General features: G+C 32.4%; 2 protein-coding genes across 2 annotated transcripts; both read right to left on the bottom strand.

Annotated features, from left to right (window-relative positions):
- On the bottom strand, window positions 2582-6752 carry LOC109357625 (galactinol--sucrose galactosyltransferase-like). Its single transcript, XM_019601600.1, has 5 exons — window positions 6089-6752; window positions 4878-5464; window positions 4129-4306; window positions 3484-3851; window positions 2582-3368 (listed from the first exon to the last, which is right to left on the bottom strand). Exons 1-5 carry the CDS (start codon window positions 6723-6725, stop codon window positions 2805-2807), a joined length of 2334 nt encoding a protein of 777 aa, XP_019457145.1. The 5' UTR covers window positions 6726-6752; the 3' UTR covers window positions 2582-2804.
- LOC109357616 (FKBP12-interacting protein of 37 kDa-like) lies at window positions 9511-16447 on the bottom strand. Its single transcript, XM_019601589.1, has 14 exons — window positions 16338-16447; window positions 16212-16251; window positions 16072-16139; window positions 15915-15982; window positions 15791-15827; window positions 15512-15599; window positions 15322-15386; window positions 15148-15225; window positions 14228-14275; window positions 12522-12575; window positions 11481-11642; window positions 11072-11141; window positions 10616-10671; window positions 9511-9979 (listed from the first exon to the last, which is right to left on the bottom strand). The coding sequence occupies exons 1-14, from the start codon at window positions 16362-16364 to the stop codon at window positions 9821-9823; spliced, it is 1020 nt and encodes a 339-aa protein (XP_019457134.1). The 5' UTR covers window positions 16365-16447; the 3' UTR covers window positions 9511-9820.

Below are 16993 nucleotides of genomic sequence, written 5' to 3'. Positions count from 1 at the left end.
CATTCAATTTAGAGTGTGTTGGGGCGTGACGTAAATTAATATTTTCTATCTGAAAGTTGTTATGATTGTGTTTTTTATTATTATTTTGGAAATAAAAATGTAGAAACTGTGAACATTGATGTAAATGAATATATATCTATCATAACCGCTTATGTGGATTTATTTTTAGTTATTCTTTTGAAAATAAAACTTAAATTTTTTGCATTTTGTACAACATATATAGATCTATCACAATATCACTTGCAAACTCTCAAATGTGTATATCACTCTTAGATTAGATTTTGAAAATATAAAAAAAACTATGTATAAAGAAAAAGACAAATAATTGTATAACTATATTGGAAATATAATGTTCTACAAAGATATCTTCAAAATAATTACTTATGTTTTGTAGTAGGTTCCTTTGGAAAAAGACTACGAAAAATCAAAAGCTCTGCAAACATATTTTTATTGTTATCAAAATGCAAGGTTAACTTACACTGTATATTGTCTTAGTGACTTTATCAACAATAAATACTTCATATTTTCCAACAAACTCAATTGCTAAGATTTTTGTATACACAAATAACTAAATAACAACAAGTAGTACTTATTAGGATGACTTAAATCATTTTATTTGAGATTTAAACTTCTATAAACTATTATATCATATGGTAAAGATTCACATGATAGGTATCTTATGCTATGGGAAATGCTAAGCCCATTACTATCTATAGAAAATACTATGTATAACCTTATGCTACAAGGAAAAGTGGATTGAAATAAAATAGGGTCATACTTCTCAAGTAATTTTATTGTCAACCTAAATATTTAAAAATATCGGACAACTTGGTTATTCCTTAAACTTCATTTTCTACACCTTCCAATTTTAGTTTAAGTAGGTCAATAGATATCAAATATCAGTTGCATATATCAACACTTTTATTTATTCAATTATATTGCTTTAAATTGTTGATTATGAATTATTTTATATTTTTTATTCTACTATTTTACATGTAAAGCTATGGCATAGCAACTTGTACAATTGTTTATCAAACCTACAACATTACTACCACGAGGTACAATTTATGCAATCTAGAGCAATACTTGCATCAATAATTGAGATTGTTGATCAAATCAATGAATATCTTGTGAGAAAAATTTGACGTGAATTTTTTTAGTTGTCTTTAAATTTTCATTTTGTTCAACATAATACATTATTAAACATATAGTAATAAATATTCTAATGTAAGAGGAAAATAAATATATAAGTTCAGATTCAATTGATGTGTCTCATGCTAATGAAAGTGAAACATTCAACATACTAAATCCTGAATTTTTAAACTCACTTACAACCTCTATTCTTTCCAATCATGAGATAAAGTTGAAAGTTGGAACTCTTATAATACTATTGAGGAATTTAGACTAATACGAAGAAGTTTTTTAAAATCTCTGACATGTATTATAAAACTTATATTAAATTGTATTCTAAACTTTTGTTCATAGTAATTTATTTTTTATTTAATACAACAGGTTCTACGCTATGTTATTTGACCACAACTCTAATTCATCATTTAAATATATAAACATCATCTTCCATAAGGTAATTATCAATAACTTTTTAATTTACAAATTACATTTATACTGTTTAAATAAATTCATGCAAAATATATTATCACATGTGAAAATGCACAGGTAACCTACTAGTGATTAGTTAAAAAAAATTTTAGTTAAAATTTAATTATTAAATATTTGTATGACAAATTATAATTTATGACACATAGAGTAGTATAAATTGTGGGAGAGAAGATGTGCTCATGTGTTGTATGTAATGTATTGCCCAATAATGATATCCAGAAGCTGGGCAAACATATCATACTAAACCACAAATAGATTAAAATTGTATTATATGCTAAATGCTAATAAAAATTTATGGGCCATATGAATAGACCTGCTGCTGTTTCAGCTCAATATGTTGATACTTAAGTTTTTGATATAATTAAAGTCCACCTCTAATGATTTCTGTCTTGGAAAAAAAGTAGCTACATCCCATAAACTTGAATAACTTCAACAACTCTATATACTAGTTAATAAATATAATTGGCAGTAACTTTTCAAAATATTTAGTTACCTGCTAAAACATTCGAACTTTTGAAATTATCAACTGTTAGATTGAATGAGTCTGCTCCTCTTGAAGCTGTGGAGTGGGTATTTTTGGTAAGGGTCACACTTTGTCTCAACATGAACATTAACGGGTCTCAAACCCCCCTCAGAAACCAAAAACCAGCAAGTCAACATTTTCATTTGATTAGCTCACAACTCTAGTTTTTTCTCATTTACTAGGACACATGCTTTTTTAATAATGACCTATCCCAAATTAAAATCTGGGCCATTTTTTTTAAACTCAGAAACATGACCGTTACTCAACTAGTGAGAGGGTATTTTTTGATAATCAAGATGTCAATGTATTTTATTTTTTATTTTTAACTTGATGTTCAAGATGTCAATGCATTTTCTCAATTTTTTGTCTCCAAATAACATTATTGATCAACCATTAACGTCATCCATACTATAAAATATCATTCTTATTATGTGACAGATATTAGATAACTTACATGATAGGTTACATGAAAGTTATACATAGAAAGCAATTAAAACTTAGTAAATCCTATTTGCAAGTTGGATTTTGGAGAGGAAGGAAAATAAATACAAGGATTGAGAGTCATGAAATACACTTATGAGATAGTACAGAAGCCTTCCATTTCTCTCATTCATTCCCCTCTAAAACTCAACTCACAAATGAACGATAGGGAACCAATGCTTGTTCAAAACAAATACTCCACCATGGACAATCTTGAAGAGTTAGGCCAAGGAACATGGACCCTAACCATGTTGTCTTCATAATCAAATTCCACATGTACTTCATCAATCTTGCAAGTTTGTGGCCTCTCAGATGCAAATACCCTCATTTCTCCATGTCCTCTCAACCCAATTCTAGCCACATTTTCATGCTCATCAAATTCTAAAGACTGAATTGAGCCTCCAGAGTTGAGCATGTTTACTAATCCAATTGGAGCAAATTGGACTGCTTTTTTGGGTAAGGCCAGCACTGGAGAAACATTCATAAGTTCAAAACTAAAAGGTGCAAGTGAAAACTCTAAACTCTCTTCCCACTTGAGGAACTTCAACTTGTCATCCTTAAATGTGTAAACAGCAAATAAAGCTACTTCTTTGATGCATATTGGTTCCTTCCCTTTGCTCCATTCTATGTCCTTAGGACTTGCAAAGCAAGTCACAGTGTTTGAACAATCCGGGGCACTCTTGTTTCGCCGAGATTCAGGGCACCACCCTCCTCCTTGGCAGTTGAACAGACCCAAAACCCCTGTATACTGTTAGCAAAAAAAGAAAGCCAAATATAAACTAATGGTTTACACTTTACTCATTGCTCTATGTTGAGGAGACATTGCTATTTGCCAAAAATTTAGTGAAAATGCATAGTCTTACTTTGTTGAGGTTCCAAATTTTGAGCATTGTTTTCCCATCATGCAAAGGGTCTTCAAATAAGCAATCTCTGGTAGGAAGTGCATAATGTTGACACCTCAAAATGGAGCCATCAGGTAGAACCAGCATCTTAAGCAACTTGAAGTTGTGGTTTCCAATAGAGTCACTGATATAAATTGGTCCACCAGAGATGGCTCGAGAAGCGGCATGGAATTCGGCACAAACATGATTAGTTTCGAACATGTCCCAATCAGGGTGAATAAAATTTCCAATCCACAAGCTGTTGTATGCACAATGCACCATGTGACATCCTTGCAGCCAATATGTTCCTGTTGGATCTCCAGCAGGGTCCTTAGACCAAAAATCATCACCTGCATGAGCATATATGTATCATAACTCATATCTATATATTTATATATAAACTTGAATTTTTCCCATATTTATTCGTCAAAGTTGCTGGCAAAATTTTAAGGAATAAGGATTTCTCCACTACCGGAAAGGCAAGTGTTAAAAAACCAAAGGAAATACAACCTACTATGAAACATTTATCCTTTTGTTTACAATGAAATAACACTTTTGTCATTGAAAACAAAATAAGAAACAAAAGCTCATATCTTTAGAGGATCTTGTTCAATTTTAAGAACTTACCAACTCGTCCTAGTGATATGGTTTCTGTACCAAGGAACATGAACTCATTGCTCTGCTGCATGCTAGCAATGACCCCGTTGCCTTTGAAATGTTTCCTAACTGAAGCAGTGAGTGCTTTGAAATATGCTTTTGCGAGTTCAACACGGCCACCATATTCCTCTGATATCATCTCAAGAATCTGCCATAGTTCAACAATACTAATTAGTACTTTGTTCCGATTCATGCAACTATGGACTAATTAGAAACAAGATTGAGAGAGAATCAAATCTTAACTTTAATTCACCTTATAAGCTCCAATTTTATATGTAAACTCTGAATAAAGTAGGTTGTATTCATTATTTACTTTGCACTGTAGTAATTGAAATCAGCTCTACGTAATTTTAAATAGAAACATGCCTAGTTGAGAATGCTTTAACTATATGATCTGTGCTAATGCAAGGAGGCACTTGTAATTATGCTTCAGACTCATATTAATTTGATTATGCGCTCATTTATCCACCTCATCTAGTTTTTTATGTGGATTCTAATCAGGGAATGCCCTTAAGTTCCGGGGAGCTCCAGAACAAGATTCCAATAGATTATTAAATAATATTATGCAAACTCATCAAAAAGTGTATTTTAATTGGTACCAAACTTTATTTATATCATCTATTAGCACAGTTCGGAACATAGTCAGGGACAATAGATCTTTGTATCCTTTAAAAGAAGGCTAAAAATAGGATCAATTTAGAATATGGAGAAACACTTACATTTGTGACATCAATCTTGACACCATCAATTCCAACCGATTCAAGGTGTGAGTGAAGTCCCTCATATAACTCTTCAGGTGCCACCAATCCCACCCTACTCTCTATTACCTTCACCACTGCTAAATCAACCATCATCTTTTCCGCCCCTTCAGAAACCTTAAGATCAATGATCTTGGACTGAGGCATCCCTACCACATTAGGCCTTATCCCACCCCAATACCCCAAATAAGCATGCCACACATACACATACTTCAAGGACTTAAACTCATCCTTAAGGTCCCTAACAAAGGCACCCATCCCTTTGTTATTAGGTACCCTTTGAGATTTGTACTCCCTGAACTTACAATTCTCTTCAAACTTTGTGAGCCTATTCAGCATTTGTTCACCAGGTATAGAGCAATTCAAGCTTCCTCCATCTGTCACTGGTTCATCATCGCGACAAAAAGTTTGCCAACCATCATCAATGATGACTAAACCTGGAGGGCACCCACCCTCTACTAGGCCATTCACCCCTTCCCATACTCCTTGTGGATTCACCTTTAGGTAAAATGCATCCCAGGTGCACCACCCAAACTTGTCCACAATACCTGTTGGAAATATAGTAGAGCCCGAGACAGAAGAAAATAATTTAACTTAGAGTAGGTTGAAAATATGGAATTGATTGCATAACAAAAGTGAAAAGTTATAAATTGGACTGAAGCTCTAGCTTATATACTAATAGTCTAATACAACTATAACTATCAATTGCAATAGTTTTACCATAATTAGAGATAAATATAGCTAACAGAAAAATAGATTACTTTATCCTCAATCATATCTCAATTTTGTGTTATGAAATAATATAAAAATGTTATTTTATTTTTAAAAAAAATTATTTTTATTTATGCGACTATTTTTAATTGGTAAGTCTGAGAATTTGGATAGGACAAGTCTTAGGATATGTGATTTTTGTTTGTTCCTAAAATAATTGCAATATTGTGGTCATTTGTAGGAGTATGGATTTAGTCATTCAAAAAACGAAAACAAAAATCTAATATATAATAATTATATTAAATATAATAAAATAATATCTTTAGTATTAAAAATATAATAAAAGTGAAGTACTTGCCTCTATCTCTATTCCATTTCTACGGTTGCACACTTTAAAACCATGAACTTAAGTTATATAATAATCAACTCCTATCTCTTTAACTAGAACAAATTAACAATACCAGGTGGGGTTTTCTCTTCTAGAAGCTTGAATGTTCCAAGATGTTCCTTCATCACTTTCATTGCTTCCTTCATTAAACTATAAGGATCATCATCGACATGAATATACAAACAGCTTCTGAAGTTAGACTCAATGACACGAGTGGACCCACTTTCCATGCAAATATCCACATAGTCATCAAGCCCATGTTGGAGACAACCTCTGAAACCACCTTCAATGAGTGGCAGAAGAAGAACATAGGGGCGTCCTATGCTGGAATTGTTCTCCAACATCATAAACTGTGTTTCATTCTCAACATCACGGCCATTGCTTCCATTCCAATGAGTACTCCACCATAGTTTGAATCTGAAAATACTCATGAACCTTATTCCCCTAAGCTTGCCTATGGGAACCACTTGGCGGCTACTTGGCGCGGTGGCATGAAAACCGATGAAACAACCGGCGGTGTTTGAAGGGTCATGGGGTGGAGGTGTGGCGGTTATGTTGGGTGGGATTTGAGTGAGGATATGATGGTCATTTGCTAAGAAAGTTGAAGCTTCAAGTTTGATTGAGAATGGGGAATTAGGGTGAAGGAGAACCATTTGTTTATGGGGAGTTAAGGTTAGAGACACGGAGAAGAGGAAGATGGTAAGTTTCATCAATGAAGTGTGAACTGAATAAAGGAAGCTGCATGCTTTGGTACCTTTCCTATATATCAAAAGTTTTCTATATTTCTATATCAATTCAATAATGTTTTTTACTAAATACTTAAATGTATTAGTATAATAATTATTAAAAATTAAATAGGGTCTATTATTTATTATACGGCAAAATCGGGTTTCACCTTCTTTTCATACTTTTGTCCCAATTTCTGGTGTGGATATAATAAAAAAGTATTATTTAATTAAAGAAATTCAACAAACAAAAATAATATTTTTATATTATTTGAAGAATATCATATGAAGATATAATCTATCTTCCTATAAGAATGAAAGTCACATGAAAGTTCTAAACAAAATTTAGAAATTAAAAGAAGTTCACATTTTTCATTTTTTAAACTATTAAAGTTTGATTTACACCTAATACCAAACCATTCTGTATACAATGTTTTAAATCACCTTTTCCTACCAAACAATCACTTCCTTAAAAAATTAAAGTAATTGCTATCTAGAAAATAAGTTATCAAAATTTTAAAAGAGGTTAACAACTTATTGCAGAAGTAAGTTAAAAAACATACTACATATCTTAACCATTTATTCTATAAAAATATAATAATTCAAATCTATTTATTAATTTAAAATATTAGATTTTGCTAGAATGAATGGTTAATGCCTGGGATAAGTTTTTTTACTTCTTCCTTGATTAACTGTTTTTTATTAATGTAAAGAGAACATATGAAATTTAAAATGATAAATTGTTACAATAAATTTTCAATATAAACTAACATATTTATTATTATTATTTTAAGTAAAATAAGAGTTTAATATATGTGTATTGATATTATATTAATCTTTTTACACCAACTTATATTAATTTTATTCTAATAATTAATACACAAAAGTTAAATATATAATAACAATATGCAAAAATCTAACAATATCGAGATATAGATACTAAACACATAAAAAATAATTAAAAATATGACAATTTATATAATAAAATTTATAAAACAGACCTACTTATGTTATTTAATGAAAGTATAGTGTACTGATCTACTTATGTTATTTAATGAAGATATAGTATAATACAGTAATGATCTTCTCTCCAAAGAGGACAGTCTAACAAAAATAAAAAAATAATATTTTGATATTTTTATCCTTCAGATATAAATATAATAACAATTTCACTCTTTTAAGGAAATATAAAAGCAACAACGGTCTAACCATATCCATTTCTGCCTTTAGTCCTAGTAGACACAAAACTTAACTTGCATTCATTGGATTCCTCTGAAACCTTCGCGAGTTTCCAATCACTAGAAATCAATATAGTTGTTGTATAAATTGAAATGATCACGTTCAGATCAGAAATTCAATGATCCAAGAGTTTGACGTTTTGCCTGCAAACTTTGATCCTTTAAAATCTGCCAAAGCCAAAAGGTTTACATTTTGTGCTTCATACTTAGCCAAGTGGTTTTATTTTTTCTTCATATTGGAGTATTAATTGAGGTATTATGTAATAACAGTAATTTTATTTTATTTATTTGCCTATCACGGTACTAAAACAATATCAAACCGTCGATACTACTAATAAGACATGTAATAAATAGAATGTAATTATCATAGAGAAATAAAAAGATAAAGTAGTAAAATAATATATAAATTTATACAATAATAGAGATATAAATGGAAAACTAGTGAATATTCAGGTTCAAATTCTCGGAAATACATTCTCTTGTTTTTCTTTTAAAAAATAAAAGGATTCCCCACTGTTGTTTAGTTGAATCATAAATTTCGGAGATTTTGTTCTTTATCTGGCCGATATATTTTACAAACCTTATCAAATTTGTGGGACATGTGTGGTATGGAGACCACATGTTTCAAAATGAATATGTTTCCATGTTCTTAATAATAAGATTTCTCCGAATAATATAAATATATTATTTTATGTTTTAAATTTTTTTTTTTAATAAAGTATCATTTTTCATTGACCGAAACAGGCAAATAACACAAAAAGGGGAACAGGTGATAATGAGATATGTGTATAATGCTAGCCTGCTAATAGTAGAATATTAAAATAAAAAAATAGCATTAAAGTGATACATGCGGTACTGAAGGGCACGTGTTGAGAAACAGAAAAAACCGGAGGATGGGAGACTGACACATCACAAGCTACGTGAGAGTTCTGCATGGAAAGTTCCAAGCTCAACAATCTTTTTACAATTTCCCTTCAAAGAAAAGAGTTGAAGTATTCGTCCCAAAACAATGTTAAGTATCTCAACAAAACATAAGAGAGGGAGTGATGTTCAAAATATTTTCAACCCTTCTTTGGATATATGTTCAAATTTTGACTATTCTACATTTCAGCTTGTATTCTTATATAGTAATTATAGCTTGCATTGTAGGATGTTATTTTGCTGTGGTTATACTTGGAACAATAGTTTGATTAAATAAAATTCCTTGGCTGATATTTTTTATTTTCTGAGCATGTGAAGCCATGACTTTCCCCATATGATTGATGATTCCCATAATAAAAAGGGTATGACAAATGTCACCTGGACTGAAACTCGGTTAATAGCAATGCATCATATGATACTCCTGTATATTAAATATATAACTGCAACATTGGATCAACTTGATTTTTCTATGAAAAAATATTATATCACCCAAAAAAACAAGGCTAAAAATTCTAATAAACATGAGAGACAGACATGTCGTTTCTACCATGCTTTTATTTTTTGTGTTTTTTTATTATAACTACAAGGGCTCGCAGAACCTACTCAACAAATTGAAAATATGAGCAATGTTGATTTTAAATGGTCTTGGGGTTAGTGTCATCCATTAGTAAATATTTACATGAAGAGCTATTTCAGTGTTTACACATGACAACTAGAGCACGGGATGGATAAATATTTTCAGATGATTTGACTATTAAACGCTTTCCTGAGTTTACAACAAGGCCTGTATTTCTAACATAATTTCTCTAATCTCTAATTATCACAAGTCCATTGAGAAAATGTTCCAGATAAGCAATGAGGATTACAATACCAAACATTACCCGAAGTTGAAAATTTGCAAACAAAAATTGCAAAGGAAGATTACTCAGCTTCTTCCCTTGGTACCATCTCATCACTGTCTTTTTTATGAGATGCAACATCTGTTTTCCCTTCTTTCATGCATCTTTTTTGCCGCAACGCATCTTTCAGTTTTTGAATCTCTTGATCCTTCTCTTCCATTTTCCCTTGCAACATAAGAACCTGCAGTAAAAGCCATCGAAGTTCGGTTTAAACACTAACAAGAACTCAGCATAAGAATATTTGGATAACTGATGTACTTTTTTTAAAGAATATATATTTTGAAAGTAAATAAAAAACGAAATTAAAAAAATGGAATGAAAAAGAGATAAAAAAATGAGAAAACAAGAAACGAGAAAGAAAAAAATAGAGAAAGGGAAAACGCAATGAAAAAGAGTTAAGAAACGTAATTGTGGCGGTGGCAGTCGAGGCAGCACACAACATAGAACTCATTTTTGAGAGATAGAGGCAATAAGGAGAAAATGCAAAAATAGAAATGGTTAGGGCTTTAACTTTTAACCCATGAATGGGCCCAAAAAACCCATCCCAGCCCAATTTTAAAAAAAAAAACTGACCAGCAAGTCAAAATGCCGCCATTACCGCCATGGCCCGCCACCGCCATACAGCCATGGCGGCTTTTTCGAGCAAAAGGCGGACACGGCCATATGGCGGGATTTCCCAAATGGCTAATGGCGGTAGCCCAAAAAACGCCACCGCCATCTGCCATGGCCGCTATTGGGCAACACATTAGAGCATAATGCAGTAGCGATTGCATTCTGTAAATAATATTAAAATGTGAAAGTAGGAATAAGCAAAAACCGTTTCATTGGATCTTTCCACATCATTTGTCAGTCCATCCATATGCTTCTGCAACCCTGTAGTCAATTTTAAGAATTAAGATTACATAAACTGCTTAAACATGGAGAAATAATAATAGATCAAAATTTCACTTTAATCCCTTGTGTCCAATTTTATGGCAAACAGATCTAAGAGTCTCGCTAACAAACATTTAACATGTCAAAACGTCCCAAGTTCAGCACATTCACTCAACATGATATCTCAGCATACTATTAGGTATGAACTTAAACAATTAGTTTGACAGTCATTTCGCACCATAATATTATTACATATGTCAGACTATTTTGAATGGACACTAATATGTGATTATAAGGGAACTTTAATGAATCTGGTAAGATGGCATTTTGAAACTAGCAGCCACTGAGTCTGGTATAAAGGACAAAGGATTAAATGAAATGCAACCATTCAACAATTAACCTTCAAATTGACTTTTGAGTTCTGCATTCTGGTGTTTCTGCAATGAAAGTTTGGATGCCAATTCTTGCATCTGCACACCAAGAAAAATAAGGAGGAAAACAAAGACAATATCAGCATCCGTTCAGCACAACCAATGCAGACAAATACACAGATTAAGCTAAACACTGATGCATCTGTAACAATCCTTCCAATCACTATTCACTCAATACCATACACCAGCTGTTTTTTTCCAACTCAACATATATTATTACATTAGAGACCATGGTAGAGCATTTCATAATTACAAATCTGTGCTACATAAAGCCATGAACACAAAAAAATAAGAGCAGGGAAAACCAACTACCAAATGAATGATGAAAAAAAGGAAAAGGTGACAATTGGAAGTTTAAAGCAAATGATATTGTAGCACCTTGCCCTCAGAAGCTTGATTCCCTATCTCCTCATTTTCCTCCTGAAGGATTTTACATTTAGCCATCAGCATCTTCCCCATCTTGCTTTGAGGAGTAAAATTTACAGCAGCGATGTTATCTTGCAACTCCTTTACTTTTTTGTCCTTCTCCTCAACTAAATTCTATGATCAGTTGAGAACCTTTGTAAGAAATACTCAAAAGGAGTGATCACCAATGTAATTAATATGTCCAATCAACAACAAAAACAAAATGCTAATATTTGTAGGAAGTGAGGACATGTGTTGCATATGAATGGACTAATGAAAACATGAAAAAGAATATGCTATCTTAAGCCCCACTTAAAAAAAAACAGTCCAGACATGTTAAACCTGGGCTAATAAGGCATCCATACCATACACATCTAAAAAGCAAACACATTCAGACCCTTGTTAAGCTTCCTCTGGATTCATCAATTAAGTTGGAAGCATATGCTAATAATTATCAGCTGAAAACCCCATTTATACATTTAGTACCACCCTTCATCCTAGAAGTTAGACTCTTTGTCTCTATGGTTTGTATATGTAATTGTACTAAATACTCAAAGTAGGAAGCTTTCCTCTTCCACCTTTTTCTTAAAGAAGAAAATGGTTCCATTTCATTTGTCACCTCAAAAATATTAAAATCTCTTAATAAGTTCCCCTCAGTAATTAAGGAAAGCACAGATACGAAACACAGATATAGCAACAAAAAAATTAAAAAACATGGTTAGGAGTGTCCAATACAGATAAGTGTCCATATGGACACGACATGGACATGGCAGCTATTATGAAGTGTCAGTGCTTCCTTCACTGCCCCTAAATGATAAAGCAGTACAGTGTTCATCATAGAGGATAACAAGACATTGTTACTTCACTTAACCTATCGGGTGATAAAACTATTAGACAACTTGGACTAAAATTTTCCTAGTCCAGCATGATTTATTACATATAATTTCCACTGAAGTGTGACAAGATTCAAAAAACCAAACTGGATCTAATAGAAGTCCGAAGACAATAACAAACCTTTAACCGTGTGAACTCTTCATGAACTGCCGGATCCAGTAACAACCTCCTTGCCTGCAAATTACATACCAATGGAAAATAAGGTGCTACTATTTGGGGGCAAATGAAGAAAAAGTGAACATACACACATGCACATGCACAGACAAAACGAATGCAACATAACAGCCAAAATGATTTTGAAGTTGCACAACAGGACTAACTTTCATGTTTCAGCTAATATGCATAAGGCTGTAAAGATGTGAAAAAGGATGTCACAATCATGAAAAAAGGATTGGCAATAAAGTTGTAAAATAGGAGAATACACAATCTAACATTATGAGAAAATGGGATGTTCGAACATGAGGAAGGAGTACTATTTATGTAGAAGAACATCCTCCCCGCTGCTTCCAAAAATAGAACAAAATTTTACATCACAAAACTATTTCTTTTAATTTCCCTAGTTAATAGCAAATTTTGCTCTTTGACGTTTTCACGCCACAAAAATGGCTTTGCTATATTCACAATCTCCCACCTGTAGTCACTTTTGGCAAGCTTTCAAAATCTTTTTTATCTTGCCAATTCTATGCTGCTTAAGTTCTCGGTAGCTTTATTTGCATGACTGTAGGTGGTAAGATCCGCACAAAAGATCAAGTTCGGGAATTGAAGGAAGATTTGGCAAGGGAATCTGCTTTAGCTTTATCTACTAAATAAGCTAAATACATGGCAATTACCCATGCATGCATGGAAACAAATTGGATTCAGAGGTTAACGGATGAACTCAGGAACAACCAACAAAAGATTATTTTGTATTGTAATAGCCAAAGTGCTTTGCAGTTTGCACATAGTAAGGAATTCAACCTTTCATTCAAGAACAAAACACATAGGAGTTCAATATCATTTTGTTAGTATAAGGGAGTGTGGACATGCGGAAGATCCATAGTAGAGAGAACCTAGAAGATGCCAGGACGAAGTCAATCAACACCGACAAGCTTATATGTTGTCGATCCTCATGGCCTATCAAGAATGTAAGCAACATGGAACTGGCAAGATCAAAAGGATTTTGAAAGGACACCAAAAGTGACTTCATGTGGGGAGAATATGAACGTAGTAAAGCCACTTCGGTGACATGAAAAAGTCAAATAGCAAAATTGGCTATCAACCAGAGAAAAAAAGGAAATATTTTTTGGTGTAAGCTTTTCTCCTATTTTTGGACGCAACAAGTATGTTCTCCTATATAATATAAACAGAATTCCCTCAGTTTCAACATCCCATTTAATACAAGAGAAAATTTATTTACTGTTTTCTTAAGTATTCTCCTATTTTTAAATAGAGAGTGTATTGTTCTCTCATCGTATTTAGAAAGAGGTTGTGATTTTCTTCAACTTAGTGAAAATATTCTTCAATATTGTGTGTCAGTTCCTAATTGTGCTCAAATCTACTTTAGTTGTGTGTTATACTATTCTCATAACTCTGGTACCTAAGAGTGGTACACTTGATCCTTCACTCTTTAGTTGGGGTCTACCACTAACATGCTAAGCAAAGATGACATATGATATAAAATCCAATAAAAAACTAAAATATAAGCAAGGTATCAGTCATAAACAATCTATAAATGGCTTACAAGTTGGAAAACTATAGTCACCTTCAGAAATTAATGCATAAACAAGAGTGGACAATGAAGAATCCCCAGTAAACAAACTTATTGCTGGAGATATTATAAACAATACCTGCATTGATGCTGGCTTGAGTTGAGCTTTTAGATCCCGTACAGCAGACTGTAAAAGTTAACACATTCGTGAACAAAACGATATTCAACTAAAAATTATAAATAGAATATTTAAAATATGGATCATTAAAATCGGTAACATGCAAGACAAGAGACATACAACAATAGTATGGTAAGATTAAAATGGATTGGTTTCAAGCTTTTCTTGAACTTCATACACCTCCAATGAGGATACATGTTATTGGCTTACATCTCCAAAGGATGTTCTGTCTTCCCATGAAAAGAAGAAACTATTACTCTTTTGTTAATTCTTATTACCAGCTGTTCTATCTTCCAAATGTTACCCCATGCATGTCGCAACTAGCAACCAACCCAGTTGGGGGATTAGAAAGAAAGTCCAGTTCTAGAGTATGATTTCTTCATATTGATAACAACCATTAATAAAGTAAAGAACTCATTCTTGAAACTTATTTAGCAAATATTCCAACATACAGACCAATTATTGAGTTATGACGAGATTTAGTGTTTACCAAAATGAAACCAGATCTCAAATTCTAAAGAAAGAATGCAAGAACAAGATTCAACGAGAACCGTGTAAATGCTTTCTAACTGCCAAGTGGCAACTAGATCAATAAGATATGTCATCACTAAGTGGGAGCCATGTGCATTGGACCGTCCTTTTATGCAGACAGTTTTTGTAATAATAAAAGAAACTCTATTAAATAAATCATTTGATGATCTTGGTTGTGTGATGTAGATGAGAGAGTGAGAAAGAATGACCAACCTCACTGCAAGAGCCTCATTTAAGGGGGGAAAGCAATTTAATCTGGCATTCTAGATTGATGCAAAAATAAATAAATAAAATAAATAATAAATACTCATGCTAAAAAACAAGACCCTTATTTTCATAATAATAGCTACCTTCAACTCTGCTATCTCTTGTTCCCTTTTCGCAAATGTCACAATGAACGCAGCTTCTTTTTTCTTTGCCTTCTCAAGCTGAGAACCAATAGAATGGAGAAAGGCATTAATGAAACCTGATCAATGGATAATGAATCATTTTGAATCAATAAAATGAAAGATAAGATTCCGAACCTGCTCTCTTAGAGACTCTTCACATGACTTCAGGGATTGAAGATAACTATTCACCAATTTGGGTGCTGCAAAGAATGAAATTGAAATAATTGATCAGGCATGTATTAAAAATACAGAAAACAACTGTAAGCAGAACTAGATCACAAATAACTATTTCCCACGTCAGTTGCAAAAACCATTATGAACAAACCTGGAGTGGCCCCATCAGGTATGTACGGCTCATTTTGAAATGCAGAGCGCCATATCTGAATCTCAGACTTTGCAGCCACAAGTTCATTCTGGAATATACAATGAGGTGGAAACGAAACGGTGAGACTAAACCTAAGATAATACGATCATATATGGAACTTCGCATAATAACAAACACAAAAGTAGTTTCACTTTCACTTTCACTGCTAACCATACATGAATCCAACACTTAAAAACATGAATTATAACAACAAAGTCCGTTGATAAAAGGAAAGCGTACTTGGCATGTTGCAACCGAATCTTTACAGTTCTGAAGACTGTAAAAAAACAAAGCACCAGAAATTTTTAATCTTTAAGATAACAGAATTCAATATTCCAAACAAGCTACATTGAGTAACAAGTACCTCTCGCGAAGCGACAAGATCATTCCAGTGGTTACACCAGAAGCAGCCTCTTCAGCTTTTGACTTTGCCTAAATCATGAACAACACAAATTTCAGTTTATATTCTAAGGGAGAAAAAAAATAGACTTGAATATTCATAATATAATTGATAAATGAACCTTCTTGTGTCCGAAAGGATCATTATCGTAATCTTCATCTTCAAAATCGGGAGATGACCTCTTATGACCTATATTATATCATGTTAAAAACATTAAACAATGAAAATATATTCAATAAGCAATAATAACGAATGTAAAACCTGAATGTGCTCCGCCAAATCCACCTCCAAAATCAAATTCCTGCGAATTGAGATAATGAGCGAAGTAACTATGACGGAAAAGAGGAAATGAAATTGGAAAGGGTGTTAAGTGAGGAGAGAACTTACGTCGTCGAAAGGAGCAGGAGAAGACATCGACTTCGAAAACCCTAGAAATTCGAGAGATGCAGCCAACAATGGTGAAGCCAAACGAAGAAAGCAAATGGATGTTTACTCCTTTTCCTACTCACAATTGTTTTTCTCTAGCTATAAAAAAGATTTAATATGTATATATGGAAGTGTTTTTATAGTCTTTGTAGATCATTCATCGTTTATATATTAATCATTATTGACCATGAAACAAAAGTAATATAAATTAATGGTAGATAAATATTAAACTCATACAGAAATGTATGCGGTGAAACAGTTTTATACATGTCAATATCTCATCGAGTATTCATATTTGAATATAATATTTATGTACTAAACATTTATACATAGTCGGTATATCATTTTTCTTTCATTTGTATTACTTTTATTTTAGATGAGATAATAATGATTAGAAATAAATGATAGATGATATAATGATAGTGTAAAAATATCTTACACTATCCATGTATACATTTTTTCTCTTTATATTTAAGTATTATTTCAAAATGTAAACTAATCCTAATTAATAGTAGATGATTTAGTAATTATATATAATTTTTTACGTTGACAATATATAAATATTACACTCATAAACATATTTTTACTCTAAATTTAGCCAAATTTATTAGTATAAT

This window comes from Lupinus angustifolius, chromosome LG01 (genome assembly GCF_001865875.1).
Source record: "Lupinus angustifolius cultivar Tanjil chromosome LG01, LupAngTanjil_v1.0, whole genome shotgun sequence".
NCBI classification, from domain to species: domain Eukaryota; kingdom Viridiplantae; phylum Streptophyta; class Magnoliopsida; order Fabales; family Fabaceae; genus Lupinus; species Lupinus angustifolius.
This window is presented reverse-complemented; position numbering and strand designations above follow the sequence as displayed.

Excerpts from the sequence above, each read along its gene's own strand:
- LOC109357616 (XM_019601589.1), bottom strand. The coding sequence starts at position 16,364 with ATGTCTTCTCCTGCTCCTTTCGACGAC. Across the intron at positions 15,828-15,914 it reads ATCTTGTCGCTTCGCGAGAG|TCTTCAGAACTGTAAAGATT; the intron begins GTACTTGTTACT and ends GTTTTTTTACAG. Across the intron at positions 11,643-12,521 it reads AAGAGTTCACACGGTTAAAG|AATTTAGTTGAGGAGAAGGA; the intron begins GTTTGTTATTGT and ends AACTGATCATAG.
- LOC109357625 (XM_019601600.1), bottom strand. The coding sequence starts at position 6,725 with ATGAAACTTACCATCTTCCTCTTCTCCGTGTCTCTAACCTTAACTCCC. Across the intron at positions 4,307-4,877 it reads TCAAGATTGATGTCACAAAT|ATTCTTGAGATGATATCAGA; the intron begins GTAAGTGTTTCT and ends GAACTATGGCAG. Across the intron at positions 3,369-3,483 it reads AAATTTGGAACCTCAACAAA|TATACAGGGGTTTTGGGTCT; the intron begins GTAAGACTATGC and ends TTTTGCTAACAG.